At 39.3% G+C, this 17,527-nt stretch overlaps 2 protein-coding genes across 5 annotated transcripts in view; one reads left to right on the top strand and one right to left on the bottom strand.

Annotated features, from left to right (window-relative positions):
- Positions 1 to 1,899, top strand: part of INTS10 (integrator complex subunit 10) — a 45,437-nt gene extending 43,538 nt beyond the window's left edge. For all 4 annotated transcript variants that reach the window (XM_063300358.1, XM_063300363.1, XM_063300362.1 and 1 more), the window contains one exon: positions 1,460 to 1,899. In XM_063300358.1, coding sequence (XP_063156428.1) covers positions 1,460 to 1,616 — 157 coding nt within the window. In that variant the 3' untranslated portion in view covers positions 1,617 to 1,899. The remainder of the gene's footprint in view (positions 1 to 1,459) is intronic.
- A 657-nt stretch (positions 1,900 to 2,556) lies between these two features.
- The window catches only part of HGSNAT (heparan-alpha-glucosaminide N-acetyltransferase), a 43,448-nt gene continuing 28,477 nt past the window's right edge, over positions 2,557 to 17,527 (bottom strand). Inside the window, exons 8-18 of the mRNA XM_063300354.1 lie at positions 15,550 to 15,626; positions 14,768 to 14,798; positions 13,093 to 13,253; positions 11,198 to 11,313; positions 9,664 to 9,785; positions 6,949 to 7,075; positions 5,570 to 5,656; positions 4,910 to 4,987; positions 4,338 to 4,408; positions 4,143 to 4,255; positions 2,557 to 2,983 (exon numbers count right to left, since the gene is read on the bottom strand). Coding sequence (XP_063156424.1) covers positions 2,802 to 2,983; positions 4,143 to 4,255; positions 4,338 to 4,408; positions 4,910 to 4,987; positions 5,570 to 5,656; positions 6,949 to 7,075; positions 9,664 to 9,785; positions 11,198 to 11,313; positions 13,093 to 13,253; positions 14,768 to 14,798; positions 15,550 to 15,626 — 1,165 coding nt within the window. The 3' untranslated portion in view covers positions 2,557 to 2,801. The remainder of the gene's footprint in view (positions 2,984 to 4,142; positions 4,256 to 4,337; positions 4,409 to 4,909; positions 4,988 to 5,569; positions 5,657 to 6,948; positions 7,076 to 9,663; positions 9,786 to 11,197; positions 11,314 to 13,092; positions 13,254 to 14,767; positions 14,799 to 15,549; positions 15,627 to 17,527) is intronic.

Below are 17,527 nucleotides of genomic sequence, written 5' to 3'. Positions count from 1 at the left end.
CCCTAATTTGTTAAGATGGGCACAAATTTCTCACCGCATTTTTCATATTCTTTTCTTTCACTGCATTTGCTTGCTCCTATTTTCTTTGCCTCTTGAGATGCGAATTTGACTATTAGCAGTGAAAAAAAATTCACCTATGCAAGTTTTGCTAGTAATCCTTCAATACTGGAAATATATATTGTCGGATTTCTGTTTTGCAGTTTCTACAAATTGTTTTTTCAACAAGAAACTAGTCTTCTGTCCAAATACTATATGGCCAAGATAGAGGCAATGAAAAGATAGCATATGACAATATGAAGTCTTGTTTAAAATCAGCCAAATGCACACTTAATACGTGGTTTAAAAACTAAGATGTAAAGAATTTTAATGGAATTGAGGTCACTTAACTACACATTGGTTTTAATCTCAGCTAATTCTTGAAATTGTATAGTTTTGTTTTTAAAATAAAAATGGTCACGATTGTTGTAAGCCAAATGTCTGAAGACTTAACGGCTTGCAATTCATTCCTACCTCTGCCTCCCTCTTTTCTGCCCATTTTTATTTTGAACGATCTTCACCAAATTGGAGGTTGTGCAACACAAAATATGCTGTAGTAGTCCACAGTGGATAAGCAGCAGTTGCTGGCCTCTTAACAGCTCTTTTATGTACTGACATTCTCCCAATCTGTTAAGATAATTCTTTTGGGGGGAGGGCTTTTGTGTTGAAACACGGTTAAATCTTGTCCTTTCTAATTGCTTGAGAATCCATAGGTCATAGCTGAGTGCAAGATCATTGCAACCGGAGAAAAAAGCAGAAAGTCTGGAGCAACTACAATGAAATTTAGAATCCTGATTATAAAATGACATAATCTCATGAGTCATTTCTGTAGCTCTTGGTGCTGCAGTAGTGGTTATAGTGAAAATTTAGAATTATAATTGGTAATGGTACTGTTGATTTATCTCCCCTTGTAAGGCCATGAATTATTTAATTTCTAATGGAGAGAGTTATGCAGAGTGTTTGGACAGGGATAATTAGCAGTGACATCTCCAGAACTTTACAGTTACATTACTACATATATCTTGATCTGCTTTTACTCTACTTTGGTACACAATGTATACTAAAAATGAAATCTACTGTTAGTTCTATTACTCTTTTAACTTGCAGTCATGAAAACATCCTTGTGGCCAAATTTAAACCTGAGTACAGTTGTCTTTAGCATTGGTACTTTAACATACTGCATCAAGGAGATACAGGAATTCTATGATTTAGAATTCTAGGATGTGTTTCCATACCTTTAAAATCAGTTGGGGATTTGAAACAAAACCTTATGATACATGTATGATACTATCACAGAACATTTTCATTCCATAAATATTTTGAAACATTAAGCTGGAATGTTCTACAGCAAATGCTATGCAGTTTTCTTTATATCTATATCTACATCCATGGCCTTTAATTATTTTGTGTATTATAATTGCAGGCATCACACAATCACCAGAGGAATAACCAAAGGTGTGAAAGAGGATTTCCGTCTGGCAATGGAGCGCCAAGTATCACGCTGTGGGGAAAACCTGATGATGGTATTGCATAGATTCTGTATGAATGAGAAGATTTTGCTTCTTCAGACACTGAGCTGAGTGTTATAGACGTCAGTGGAGCTTCTGGCTGAGAAGGAGCAGAGAAAGTGGAAAATCATTGTCATTCCATTAGGGCTAGCCTGTTATCCTTAGCTGCTGAAGTAAAGTTGCTTGAAAACTACAGTCAAAACTTCATGCACTTTTTGGTAAACCTTTGACTTTGGCATTGTAAATAAAGTAGCTTTCAAAATTAATTAAAATCATGCTTTCATTAAAAAATATCTGGTTGAGACCCAATACTGGATTTAAAAATTGTGGATGAACAGTATAAATTGATAATCCCATTGTGTGTCCTAACAGTCAGAAATCACGCTGAGATGAGGAGTAGGTCTCTAGTGTTTATTACTGCTACATTAAACAGAATCCTAACAAACTGAAGAAGCGTGGGAAAAACCCAGACAGATAAACCCCGAAAGTTAAGGCGGGTCTGATCTGTGTCTCTTTGAATGGCTGCTTAACTCCTCAGTACTACGCATGCGTTTTCCCCCCTGGATAGAGGCCCCCTCCTGCTCGCCATCAGTACTCATGACATTGTGGTCACGTTGCAATAATTCATGAGTCATGCAAAATGGATACAGATACTCATCATGGTCAAGCATTCTGCCGGAGACCATTAAGTAGTGGGACAGGCAAGTTGAAGGTAAGATGCAAGTAATTTGTAAGCCAGACTTGGCTATTGCTTAATGGCCCCTTAGCTTCACAAAACAAATAGGCTATCAGGATTAAAGCCACGGTGGAGCCCAAAGAGTACTGATTGTTCATTCCTTTCTGCAATCCTGAGTGATTTCACAAGGAGTAGCGGCGCACACATCAAATTACCAGAATCTTCCCAAACCTAGATAGTCTCAGATACCCCTGTGTGATATGAATATATGATTCCTATGAGGCAAATAAATTTCTGAACAGGGTTGTGTATGAAAATTATTTTGAAAATACCCAGTTATTGGAATATACTCAGTATATTTATTTAGAAATTGAATAATGTAAAAAATAAAATTTGAACAAAACCTTGTTGTAGCTAAATGGCAAGTCAACAAACCCTTAAAATACAGATTTCAGTTCAAGATAATCCGGAATGTAAACCAAATACATGACCCTTTAAAAAAAAAAGTGACATCAATATGATGGGGTGGTGGTGTTACAATGTTCTCGTAACCCATACTTTTTGATATGTGCTGGGTTGAGTTAAATCTTCCAGAATATCTTTTTACGGTAGAGCATATATGATATGATAACCCATAAAGATGTAGCAATTAGGTTCTGAGTCAAATGTTCACTGTGTGACTGTGTATCATGCAGCTTCCATTTAAAAGGAAAATAGTTTTCAAATATTTCGTGTCCAACATAAACAAGAATGGAGTTCATACCTGTAAAGAAAAGTAGTAACAGATTACAGTGTTTATAGCTCCAGCCTCACATCAATCCTCTTCCATGGCTTCTAACACCTTGAAAATTTCCATAAGGCACAAGTAATGACCTTTACATCAAACTGCAGTAATTGCTCAGATGGCCCATGATCAAGGAAGTAAAGTAATACCTATAAACTATGAAGATCATAATATCACAACAGGACAAAAAGTTTTGTTTGCAAGATGACTTATGGTTATCGTCAATCCCACAGGTCCTCCAACCAGTATTTCCAGGTGTCCCTAAAATGTTTCAAATTTCTTTTATAATTCCTCCAAGTTTAATTAGAGTAACTTTTATTCCAAGATATTCCTATAGAATAGTCAAGCAACAAATTAAAAGTTACGCTGATTTCATCTCAAATATGATAGATGGAACTTGACTGTTCTTGGCTGTACTTAGTAGATCGTCAGTACAGACGAAGGTTTCTTTGTTACATACAATTATCTGTAGTTAGAGGGATACCATATTCTAGAAAAAGAGAGATTCAGGTTTTTATTGCACAGATAAATGCTTTTTTAAAAACAAGACTACAAATTTTTGATCAAGAAATGTAATAAAGAACAGGCCATTCGACTTTGTTTTTGTTCAGAATCATCCTCTGCATCCTTGTGAGAAGGAATATTCATTCCAATTTTCATACCAATGAGAGGAAGATGGGTTAGGGATGGTGATTTTTGGTGGATATATGACTGAAGAGGGAAGGGTTAGGTAGCCCCACCCTTATCACCATCCCAACAGCTATTTCACCCACATTCCAGGGAGTTACTAATGCAACCGTAACCTGATGAAGGCATATTTCATGATGATTCCAGGAAATTCAGTCAACTTGTTAGCAAAAATTTCCAGCTAGAGGAATTGTACAATGCATCTGGTGAGGCAGGTAGAGGGATATAAACTTGTGTAAAGCCACTGCATAATGGGTGGGGGGAAAGAGAAACTGCTCAGTCTGAATCAACAAATAAAGAAAATAGATTCATCTCCCAAATAAATTCATTTGGGTCAGGAATAAGAAGTGAAAGACATTTTTAAAGAGAAAAAAATAAACTCTGAAGAGGCACCTAGGTTTTAAGTCTAAAAAAAGTTAAACTAAAATATTTTCCTTTTCAATGTACTCACCTGGATAGAAAAATGGAGCCCCTGACCACACCTTCTTAACATCTATAAGGTAGTATACCAACAGCAGAAGTATAAAGGCAAAGCTGCTCAGTGTTGTCACATATGAAATTGACCTGCAGAAATGTCAAAAAGTAGTTCAAGATTTATCTATCAAATATCAGTTTACAGAATAAAATGATTCTGTACGTTCCTCACCATAAATTCTTGTTAACTGGAATCAAGCCTTGATCTTTGGAGCATTTTGTCAACAACACAGAAATGACACCCTAAAAAAAAGGCATTTTAAATGAAGAACTTACACAGAATGTCCTGTTCAATTTCCCTGCTCACTTACCTGTTAGCTCATTCTCTGGAACACTGCCTTAAATGTGTAGTCTCTGCTTACTCAATAAGCAATCACAATCATCCATAATGTGCAATAGGAGCTCTCAAGACAAGCTCTTCCAATCAACAACTTTTCAGACTTTTTTTTACCTCTTGCTTCCTTATCTCTTCCTACTGCTCAGCTCTCCTGATAAACTCCTATTTGCTGTCAGTGTTTGCTTGCTTAGCAAGCACACTTAACTTGCACTGAATTACACCAGAGTGTTTTGCTGCTGCTTTGCTCGAAGTCTGATCCTCTGAAGAACTGCCATTCAGTTTATTGCAACTAAGAAAATATTCATCTCTTTTGAGCCAAATTTTCCAGAAAGTAACAGAAGCTTTAAAAGAACTGGGAGATAAATTCTTCTAATTAAAGACCTAACAAGGCTATATTTGTGACTTACCATTATTACACTCCACACACAAAAACGAAGCATTATTTGCTTATGCTGATCTTTATAAAACAAAAGAATTTTTCCTCCCTTAAAATAAAAACAAAACAAAACAACATTAAAAGTGGCCTAGAATAGCTGTAACAGGCAGAGTGAAATTGAGAACTAGTTGATATATGCATTACACTCTAATGTACAGTAGTATTAAATAGTTCTACTAATTTCTTGATGTAATCTTTCTGATTTTTTTCAGGTATGTTTTTCTTGATATTACGTTTTCCTATATTGTAGTCGAAATACAGACTTTGCTTCTTCTAAACGCTTATGCTGTCTACAGAAACCATCAAACTCCTGTCTTTTGCCTCTTGTCTTCATTTTTGTTGGCAAATCTACTGTAATCTAATGACACAGTGATACAGAGAAATAATATCTTCTTGGAGCAGTTATTAAATAGTTAACTCTGAACTTCTGCGACTTGTCTGAAATGTTAAAATAAGTATTTCCTTGTGTTGCTCCAAAGAAGCCTATACTGTAGGTCCCTTGGATCAGTCTGTTATCCCTACAGAAGGACCTCCCTCCCCCAACACTCATATAGGGAGTTATAAACTCTCACCTGTCTAAATAACATTTTATGAAGCTTTTCTGCTCAAGTAGGGCAAGAGAGTACAATACCTGAAGTCCCAAAAATGCCATAACAACAGAATTTATTGTTCCTAAAATTCCTTCAGGGTCAAAGGGTACCACAGTAAGATAAAGCACCTATAGATTGAGAAAGGTATATTAGAAATCCGCCTAAACTTGAATTTTGTATTTTAACTGAATATAAATATTTTCTATTAGTTGCTAACATAAATACATTTTGATTTAGCACTGAAACAACACTTTAGATCCAGAAATGTAGTTTTTTCAAATGTTACTTTTGACCCTGAACCTCCATGTCATGAGACTGGGAGCAACACATAGGCGTGGCTATTCCATCTCCAGGAAGAAAAAAGTGCATGGGCGTTACCCATGCCTGAAGTCACTTATTACTAGACATCTGGATGGAGAAAAGAGCATCTCAGGAAACCTAAAATAAATTCAGAGTTATTGTTACAAATGCGTAACTCTTGTAGCAATAGTAGCAATCCACTGAATGAAATCCTTAGTGTCTACTCTTAAAAATATCCAGTATTAATTAATTAATTAATGCTCAGTATTAGTATGCAATTTTATGTCCTTTAGGACAGTATCCCATAAGCCACAGGATTTTTTGTATTTTTTTAACGCTCTAAGAAGAGCTTTGGAGAAAGTAATTAAAGAACCCCCATTCCACTTCTCCCAGAACATCCAGGCCACTTCTGTCCAATTTTGGGACTCGGATGTCAAAACTGGAACAGGAAACTTGCTGTGAATGGGTCAGAGGACATGCTGGGAGCTACCACATATTTGTTGAATCCAAAGTCTTCATAGCCTCTATTACACTTCTAAGATGGTTGTTGGAAGTAGTGTACATGAATTTCTTTCTATTAACTTCAAATGGGACAATTTATTTGAGTTAAATAAAGTGAAGAAAGGGAAAAAACAGCCATGCCATTCTACTTGCTACTAGCGCTCACTGAAAAATAGGTGAGATTGCTCCAGCCATTGTATTTCTTATCTATTCTCTTTTCTGAAGTCTTGGCAGGAGGCAGGGAACCTCAACTATTTCTGCAATGCGCAGTCATAAAATAATTTTAAGAAATTATGGACTGTTAATGTTGATTTCCTATTTTGAATGAAATTGTGAGTGAAAGTTCTGTCAGATAAGCTGCATTTTCTTTACCTTTTAAAGATAATCTACTTTTATTAAAATATTATCTAAATACATTAACAAGGAACAGTTACTTGAAATTTCAAGGAACAACTACAGAAAACGAGCTAGCTTCAAGGAGCTGGCAACAGCTTTGAAGAGTTACAAAAATTCAGATCACATTTTGCCTTCCAATATTCTTCATAAGCAGTGATAAAACTTTTAAGCAGGCTGTAACATTTCACAAATAGTTGACAGATGTGTGGAATGTTTAACTCACATTAGAAGATGGATGCTGGTAGATATGTTTCTCTCCTAGAAGCAAACGATCAATGTAAGCTGCTGCCCCTCCTGTACAGTTGGGGAACTTTCCAAAACTGCCAATACCTCCAGGTCCGAGGTAGCCTCTAGAAGTGGGGGGAAAAATCTTTGAGCCATATGTTGGCATGGATGTGAGCCGAGTGATTTGAAAGGATCAGGAGCCCTTATTGTGTAGTGCTAAAACAAAAGCAACTCTGTGAGCTGTCAGAGAGTAGGATTGTTTCCAGAAGGTGTCAAGTCGATAATCTCCAGAACTGGCCAATGTCCATCATCCCACCTCTGCTGTCATTCCCACTGTCCATCAAGATCCCAAAGACAGGGACCTCATGACACAATTCTAAGCCTGACAATGTGTCATATACTGTATATTAATGTGTCTCTCATATAGATGTAGATATAGGTGTAGGAGTAGATGCAGAGATAGAGATACAGTCAGGACCAGAAATATTGGAACAAGGGTAACTGTTTTGGCATTTGGCCTCTGTACACCACCACACTGAAGTTGAAAGGAAACACACCCAGATGGGAGCAAAGTCAGGACTTTCAGCTGTCATTCAAGGGGTTTGACAAAAGTGGGGCACTAACCATTCAGGAAGTACAGCCAGTAGGGCTGTACAGCTCCCCCCCCCATCGTTGGTGTCTCATAAGTAATGGAATGAATGGCTGACAAGCAGCTGCATGGCCAGGTGTGGCCTGTTTCCTGGGTACCCCATGACCAATCCAGCAGATAAAAGGCCTGGAGGTGGTTCTGAGTGTTACATTTGCATTTGGTAGCTGTTCACTGGAACTCTCAACATGAGTGTCCATGCGAGTGAAGGAGCCCATCATTAGGCTGAGAAAACAAAATAAACCCATCAGAGGGATAGCAAAAACATTGGGAGTGGCCAATACAACAGTTTGGAACATCCTGAAAAAGAACAAATCAGCTGGCAAGCTCAGCAACAGCAAAAGGCCTGGAAGACCACGGAAGACAACTAAAGTGGATGACACAGAATTCTGCACATGGTGAAAAGGAACCCTTTCACAAAGTCTAGCCAGGTGAAGAACGCTCTTGAGGAGGTAGGCATGTCATTGTCAACATCTACAGTCAAGGGACGGCTTTATGAATGTAAATACAGAGGCTTCACAACAAGGTGCAAACCACTGGTGATGCTAAAGAACAGAAAGGCCAGATTAGACTTTGTGTCCTAACTGCCAGGAAACACGCTGAGACAAGGAACTGGTCTCTAATGTTTTATTGCTTGTACATAACAGGAATCCTAACAAACTGAAGAAGCGTGGGAAAAACCCAGACATATAAACCCCAAAGGTTAAGGCGGTCCCGATCTGTGTCTCTTTGAATGGCTACCTAATTCCTCAGTGCTACGCATGTGCTTAACAGTCTGGATGGGAGCCCCCTGCTCGCCATCCTTACTCATGACACTTTGCCAGCAAACACCTAAAAAATCCTGCCCACTTCTAGAATAAGATTCTTTGGACTGATGAAACCAAGATTAACTTGCACCAGAATGATGGGAAGAGAAAAGTATGGAGAAGGAAAGGAACAGCTCATGATCCAAAGCATACCACATCATCTGTCAAACATGGTGGAGGCAGTGTCATGGCATGGGCATGTATGGCTGCCAATGGAACCGGGTCAGTGGTGTTTCTTGATGACCTGACTGCTGATAAAAGCAGCAGGATGAATTCTGAAGTGTATAGGGCTATACCTTCCGCTCAGATTCAGCCAAATGCTGCCAAACTGATAGGACGCCGCTTCATATTGCAGATGGATAATGGCCCAAAACGTACAGCAAAAGCTACCCAAGAGTTTCTCAAGGCAAAGAAGTGGGATGCTCTTCAATGGCCAAGTCAGTCACCTGATCTCAGCCCAATAGAGCATGCTTTTCACTTCCTGAAGACAAGACTGAAGGCAGAAAGACCCACAAACAAGCAGCAGCTGAAGGCAGCTGCAGTAAAGGCCTGGCAAAGCATCTCGAGGGAGGAAACTCAGCATTTGGTCATGTCCATGGGTTCCAGACTTCAGGCAGTCGTTGACTGCAAAGGATTTTCATCCAGGTATTAAAGGCGATCCTTATGTTTGTAATGATGTTGGTTTGTTCCATTACTTACGAGCCACCAACGATGGGGGTATGTGTATGCCACTGGCTGTACTTCCTGAATGGTTAGTGCCCCACTTTTGTCAAACCCCTTGAGTTACAGCTGAAAGTCCTGACTTTGCTCCCATCTGGGTGTGTTTCCGTTCAACTTCAATGTGGTGGTGTACAGAGGCCACATGCCAAAACAGTTATCCTTATTCCAGTATTTCTAGTCCTGACTGTATGTGACAATGTATCAGATCTTTAGCACCAAAAAAAGGATGGCAGAATAGGAGCTGCCAGAATCTGAGCCATGCTCACAGCCCTTTAGGAGTTCCATATGAGGATCACTATAAAAACAAGACAGCCTAAGGATAAGCAGTACTCCTGGAATAGCTCCAACTGATTTCAATGAGGCTTTTTCATGAGAATATCCTGTTGTCCCCAAGTTAACTAGTGGGAGAGAAATATTATTTGAATGTTCAGTCTTGAACACTGAAGTGTTATAGTATTAATGAGACCAGTCTATTTAAACCCCACAGGTATCTGGAAAAGATAACATTGAAAAAAGAAAAACGATTTAAACTTCAACTGACTTTGGACACCCAGGTACATTCAAAAGGAAGGTGAGGTACAGCCAAAGTCCTTCAAGGGCCAACATGAAAAGCCACTGGGGCCAGTATGGAAGAATATCCTGGAGAGCAGGGTATGGAGCCTCCTATTAAAAGACAGGAAAAGAAGTAAAACTTGAGTAATTCAAGTTTCATTGGGAAATCCCTACCGCTGGATTTGCTGGAGGTATTCACTCTGTTAAAATTATCTGTGTTCTTTCAAGAGTTCCTTCTCTATTAAATATCTTGAAGTTAACTTCAGCCACTGACTAACATGGCTTTGGTCCAGTGTCTTTTTCCAGAATGGAGAAGGAGAACTAACAAAAGCTCATATGCTTGTATTCAGAGACTGGGCTATTTCTATGGATCTCAGTCCAGATCAAGCATCATAGTTTCATAACTGTTCTGATTTATTTACTTAATTTTATCATTCTTCTGTTTTTAATTTTTCAGAGCAGTTCACGAAGTAGCAATACATTAATTAACAAAGGAAACAATGATTAAGCAAATACTAACAGTATTGAACATTAAAATAGCTAGCAACAATAAAGCACCTGTTTTTAAATGAGACTTGGAGTTAAATCCCTTGCCCGGCACCTCAAAGCTAAGGGCAGCCCCTAATCCCAAAGCCCTTTCCTCACACCTTTCATTTGCTTGCTATCTATCCTAGCTGGATATTTGAAGGAGGGCTTTAAACACTCATGCTAATACATGGTTCAGTCAATGTGGAAGAGAATGGCTCCAGGCTGTTTTGGGATTTAAAGCTAAGTGTATCTTTTATCTTTTACTCAAAAATAGATCAGGTAACTGTGGCCAGGTGGTAAACCTTCTGTACTCTAGACACATTTCATATACTGAACAGCAGGAACAAGAGGCAGAAATTAGCAACTTTATCCTTGAAAAGTTCAGTAATTTCGTCATGATAGGCTTCTATGGGTTGCCTGAAGTCACCTTTTGGGCCAAATCAAAGAATGCTTTAAAACTCTCAGGAACAGCTCCATCAGATGGCACTCTGAGAATGCGATACCAGCAGGGAAGCCCTGTTCCACAGGGCTAGGCATGCTCTGGAAATTACTCAGATGTGTTTCTGAATAGGAGTCCTCTTTCAAGCATCCTGAAAAAAATACATGGCTGTCTAAATCATTTCTGAAGCCCTATTGCTTCCTTGCCACTACCACCATTACAATGCAGGGTCAATAATAAGGCCTTCCCTGTGTTCGGTGAGATTCACATCTTAGTTTACAAAACTGTGTCCTACTCACTTACCATCCAGTTTCATTATTCTATCTGATTTGTAAAATAGGAAGCACACTGGGTTTTGTAAAGTATTGGGGTAGTTGAGTTAATGAAGCAAGGGAGAAAACTGATATTGGTGCTCAGAACATTTGATGTCTAATTCAGCTTTTCTAAGTTTCAGACTGAAGCACTCTTTGAAGTGTTAATTAAAGATTGTGAATCAGGAAAAGCCAGTACTCTCTTCACTTTATGTTGAAGCATAACTGTTACACCATTCACTGACCAGGGTGCTGTTCTCAGGCACAGGTTTGGCAAAGAGGAGTTCTAGTGCTGCAACGACAAGGTATGTGCAACCCAGTCTCTGGAGCACACCTGGAATTCGTAGATTATCGAAGGCCACTGAAAAAAATATAAAAGGCAATGTAACTGAGCATGATAGTTGAGGGAAATAATGGATGCAAAAGTAGGTCTGATGCTGACCAATATATACTGTTGCAGGATTAACAGTGTTATAACTGTATTTTAATCTGAACAAATTAACTGAATGATTTCAAGAAAGGAAACAAAGAAACTTAACATGTCATTTTTCTAAGGGGGACTACTGAGGTTAGTAATTCTTATTTATTTATTTATTTCATTTTTATCCTGCCTTTGTTATTTTTATAAATAACTCAAGGCGGCGAACATACCTAATACTCCTTCCTCCTCCTATTTTCCCCACCACAACAACTTGTGAGGTGGGTTGGGCTGAGAGAGGGTGACTGGCCCACGGTCGCCCAGCCAGCTCTCATGCCTAAGGCGGGACTAGAACTCACAGTCTCCTGGTTTCTAGCCCAGCACCTTTACCACTAGAATTCTAGTATTAACCTCAGTATCATCAAGTTCTTGTTATCACATCCTATTTAGGTGCTCAAGCTATCCTGCCTGGATTGCTATAAATCATAAGGTTCTTTACAAAGAACACTTATGGAATTTCTCCACTGGATTCCCTTGCCATTCAGCCTATTTTCCAAAAATAGGATTATAAAGTTGTAAGGCAACATGTATAGTTAAGATTTTTTCAGCATTATAAAGCCCAAAATTTTAACCATAAAGCTAAGATTATTCATCCTGTCAATTTACACAATGACATAAATATGTAGCTGGATAAAAATACATCAATATGTGGAAATATCAAAGTAACAAAGGCTAGGGTATACTACTAGTTTTTAATAACCACTGAAATGCAGAGCTCCCCTATTTTCTTACATTACTTTGCCCACCCAGAAATAACCCATTTTTCCTTTGGCTATATTAGAAGAGAAAAGGGGTTCTACTTTGTGTGTGAATGTGCTATACATATACTTAAATGTGAGAGAAATCATGCTTATATCTGCGTGGAGGGCCATCTACATTTCTCTGTGGAAAAAAAAGAAGGCCATTGTCCGTGTAATGTGTCTGAAGATAAAGACTGGGTCTGAAATATCAAGAAAAAGAATTTATGCCTAGAAACTAAGTGTAACAATATGCTTTTACTGCTTACATGGCATGGATTTTAAGGCCAGGTAACTCAACTGGCATATTCTGTATCTCTGTATGAAAGAAAGTATAAAGCTTTCTTTAGGCAAAATTTTCTTTTAATCTTAGCGCCCAAAGCTAACATAGAGGACATGGAAGATAATATGAGTAAGTTAAAAGATCTCAAGGTACAGAGTGTGGAGAGGGAGGGTCTTCAATACTTGAATAAGAGAATTTTACAAACTGTACTCATTTATGCAGCTTCTGAGGTAACATAATAGAATAAAAAAGAATCATGCCTTTATGACTAGGTGTCTCCAAAATTGTACAGTGTATTAGAAACATAAATGAGTCAGAAGAAAAAAAACTGTTAATTCTAATTCCTGAATTAAATATGAATGAATTTATCCTCCAAACTGTCATGTTGCTTCCAAAGTCATCGTATTCTACTCCCTTACAGTACATAGTTTTCCTGTCTCTATGTGCCATAAGGTGGGGCAGAATACAATGACTTTGGAAGCAACATGAAAGGTAAATAATGCCTTTTCAAGAACTGACGTAGCTGCAACTGTTTGTACAGTTACGCCTGCAGGAATTTCAGTTTTTCTCAAAATTTTATTCTGATATACAAAGGGGAACATTTCTAGCTATCATGAAAAAAATAAATCTCTTAGCACTTACAGGGTCCAAGGCAGTAATTTGGGTTCACAACTATGAGTCCTATTAAAAAGAGGAGGAGACTTCTCCACAAGACTTTGCCCAGCAATTGCCATTTGGAACAACCCCGTCTCAACATGGCACTGAGAGACAGTGAAATAGAGGTGCCCATAATAAATACAAACCTAAGACAGGAAGGAGAGAGAGAGAGAATCATATCTCATCAAGACATACAGTATTTAAGGATAAAATTAACTCCAAGAACTGAGAAGCCGTAGATAAGCAGGTATGAATCTTGTGTATGCAATGAAAGAAGAATAATTTGAATATTAGAGAAATAGTTGAACAGATATGCACATTCCTCTCTTCCTCAAAGATCTACAACAGATTCCAGAAAACTCATTCTCTATGTTAGTATTACTAGAAAATGCAAGACTTGAGCTGTCTTTGACATCCATACACCCAGCACAAAGTACGAATAGCAGTTCTTTTGTTGGCTCCAGAGTACAATCCTATGTTAAGAACCATTTTTCTTTATACGATCAAAGGTCAACTATTCCAGCATTCTATTTCTTACACTTACCAGTCAGATGAGGATCAGGTAAGGGCCTCCCCTCTATCTATCACTTTCCAAATTTTCATCCAAAAGCCCCCCTTTACCCAAAGTGCTTAGCATCTTAACATCCTAAAGTGTAAACATTTATACATATTATATGTTGCTTTTGCTCTGTATCAACACCTGCTTTGAGGCTTTTGGATCAAAGTGCAATCACAAATGAAGCAAAACAAAAGATCACATAGGAAGTTACAATTTACAGGAATAGGCACCATCAACACAGAAGTGATGTGTTCCCACTTCTTGTAGTATAGGAAACAACAGAACTGCCTCATTGAAATCACATTACTGCCACTGGATGAAAGTTCTTTAAATCCTAAGATGGAAAAAAGAGACTGAAATAGACCTTTACTGAAATACCAAATATAACTTATAGCTGACTTATAACCATGTATGTGTTTATACATGTGTTTGTGAAAGGATGAATACCTGGCTATGAATCTCAGATTGCCTGAGGAAAACTGAAGAAGTAAGAACAAGGTACAAAGGAGAGATAGAAACCAACAGAAAATTATGCCAGCTCATAGAAGTGCTCCCTGCATGCACTTCCAACCTCAGCTCTGCCTCAGCAATGAAACATCTGCCTACAGTGGATGCAGCTCAGCAGAGAGACTGCTCAGGAAGCCTGTGCCAGCAGAAGGGGGAAAGCACTTCAGAGCAAAAAGAGACAGGCCGAAGCCGCATTTGCAGCTGACTGGGGCTGAGATGAGGGCAACTTCATGCATTCCTCTCCTTGGGAAACAGTTAGTGGGTCTCTCTCATGCTGGGGAAATAGGAAGTGTAGATCAGCCTTCTGTTTAGATGAACTGCATGATGATGCATAGGTTTTTAGGTTTTGGAAACAGCTTTGGAAATTTTGTTTAAAAATCCAACAATTTTTGAAAAACAGAGATTGGGATTGCACGCACTTACTGCTTTACTCTAAAATTAGACATTAAACAAAGACACTGAAAACGTAACTATTATGATGATTAAGAATCCAAGTTCTGATCACACTGATGGGCAATTAAAGATATTCCCGTATGGATCTCGTTTGAATGGACTTAGTTAAGTTCAATGATATTAGCAAACAACATGAATTACCATGGAAAGACGAGGTCTGCTATCGTTAGACCTACAAAGAGAAACAGAGATATTCATTAATGTTCATAACAATGGAGAACTACTAACTATTCTTAGTTAATTAAATAAAATATTTAGTCCTAAAGTATATTACCAACAGTTTTCCACACTTTGAACTTTCTAAAATACATAACACAAGGTCACCCCATTGAGAGAAAGCATTTTAGAGTGAAATAGGCTAAAAAAGAAGGTAAGGTAAAGGTAAAGGTCTCCCTTGACGTAAAGTCCAGTCGTGTCCGACTCTAGGGGGCGGTGCTCATCTCCGTTTCTAAGTCTTAGAGCCGGCATTGTCCGGAGACACTTCCGGGTTATGTGGCCAGCATGACGACACGGAACGCCGTTACCTTCCCGCCGAAGCGGTACCTATTGATCTACTCACATTTGCATGTTTTCGAACTGCTAGGTGAGCAGGAGCTGGGACTAGCAACGGGAGCTCACCCCGCCGCGCGGTTTCGAACTGCCGACCTTCCGATCGGTAGCTCAGCGGTTTAACCCGCAGCACCACCGCGTTACAGCACTTTTTCCAAATCTTCTAACCTATTTCAAACTACTTACAGCCCTCTCTTCTCCCTCTCTCCTCCCTCTCCCAGTGTTGCTTGTCCAGCTACAAATATCTGTTTGCCCTCCTAAGCATTAGTTGGAACTCTGAGATCTTAAAAACTCCCAAACTCCCAAAGCAGAACAGTAAATGAGGCATGTTTGATTCTCTACTGTGGAGGACAAATGGATTTTGAATATCTTACCGTTCCAGCTCTGATGTTTGAAGAACCAATATTTTCCTCCACCATAATTCACAAAGACCATAATTATAAGTGCCAGTCTACAAAGTCAAATGGAAATCATGATCACACACTGAACACATATACTTACTAACAGGCTCTAAATGAACTTAGTTCACTGTTCCAATGATGAAATATTATACCCAAGCAAGTCTTAAACTAGTAGATTTGATCAATACTTTTACCTTCCAAATTGAGATAATACAGGAAGAAAATATTGCCATTTACACATTACCAGATAATTTTTTATAGAGATTGGGACTGATCAACATCAAAAGGGTCCAGCAGAAAAATTTAGAAGATTTCAAAAGGGTCCAGCAGAAAAATTTAGAAGATTGTAAGGAATTATCCGAACTGTAGCTGCCAGAAGGATGCGATCAATCTCAAATGCTCATTTCCTAACAGAGGTTACTGAGGCTAAAAAGTCTTCCTCAAGAGGTGAATTCTGAGTCCCAAATATAACTCTTCTGAACTCCTGGTTTACAAACAACATACACTTCACAGAAGACAATTGATGAAGCATTGAGGCAAATAACTTGGCTTAACAAATCTAAATTGTAGGCAGAAGTAAGATCTGAGTTGCAAATGCCAAATTACATTATTTGTTCCCACCCATCCAGCCCACAAAATTCCCATTTCATACACAGAAAACTGCAGATCGTAGAAAACAGTCTCCCTCAACATCAGTTTTCTAGGTATGTTGGAACTACAATTCCCTAATTGCCAGCCAATGCTGCTATGTGAATGGCATCAGGCTGGAGAAAGCTGATCAAAGAAATAGATGTATTCAAAGTAAATACACGTATTCATGCATTCCCTCAAAGAAACCCAACAGACTAGTTTACCCTCCTCCCAAATCAGCAACATATAGGACCTCTTTCATATCACTCCCGACTGTAAGGAATGCCTAAGACCAAATAAAAGACTCAGACTCTAAATCAAGTTTAAGCTCTGGCTTTTATTTAGAATAGAATGCACACCAGTAAAAAGCTGAGAGTGAGGGAAGCGCACCAAAAGTTGAATTAAATAGTCTCGCGCCAAACAGCGCTCCACCCCCACACTCCCCGGGTGTGCCCCACAAGTTCCACGGAGTGACAGGCCATCAAGACTTGATAGGTGAGAGGTCGTCCAGCCCCATTCGCCCCGGGCATTGCCCTGTTTATCTTCCTGCGAGGTAATGGTCCATTACCGGGCGATTAGACCTCGATATTCCTCGAAAGCCCGGACACGCCTTTCCGAACCTCGCCCTGATCCTTTCTTTATCAGGGGCATCAATGGCCGATTACCGGGCGATGGGACCTTGTTTGTTCAGTAGATCTCCCAACCCCATTACCTTCTTTGTCCAGTTTATCGCCCGCACCTCTCCAGCCATTGACTGTGATGGTTGCCCTTATTCCAATAAAGCACAGACTCACTAGCCAGGGCTAAGGATTTCCGGTTTATTGAGAATAGAATGCATACACTGAGAAAGACGGGAATGAGCACATGGCGTGCGAGGTAGCCTGTAAATACCCACGGTGCGGATGTGGTCCTTCCCCACCCCCCATTGTCCCAAAGTCCTGCCCAATGGTGAACCCGGAGTCTTGATGGGCGATCAGGGGCGATTCTGGAGCCTCGATGGGCGATCAGGGGGATTAGCGCCGATTACTTCTGTCCTCTTCCTGTGTCCGGAGCAGGTGTGTCCCCCGTGGTAATGCAGAGATGTCAGGGAGATAAGATGGTGGCTTCCCGGGTCAGGGCAAAGGTATGTTTCCTTTGTCCTTTGTCTTGTATTGTCTTTCGGTGCTTACGGGATTAGCCCTGATTCTTTCCTTCCCCTTCCTCTAAATCGGTAAGGCATGTTCCCCGTTGTGCTGTATGTATACATCGCAACGGGGGACATGACATTGACACGCATCCGCGCTTTGTCATGCGAGCCGTTACGATGTCGCAAACATCGCAA

The sequence above is a fragment of the Candoia aspera genome, chromosome 4, assembly GCF_035149785.1.
Source record: "Candoia aspera isolate rCanAsp1 chromosome 4, rCanAsp1.hap2, whole genome shotgun sequence".
In the NCBI taxonomy this organism is placed as follows: Eukaryota; Metazoa; Chordata; class Lepidosauria; order Squamata; family Boidae; genus Candoia; species Candoia aspera.
The sequence above is the reverse complement of the archived record's forward strand: the minus strand, read 5'-3'. Positions and strand labels throughout refer to the sequence as shown.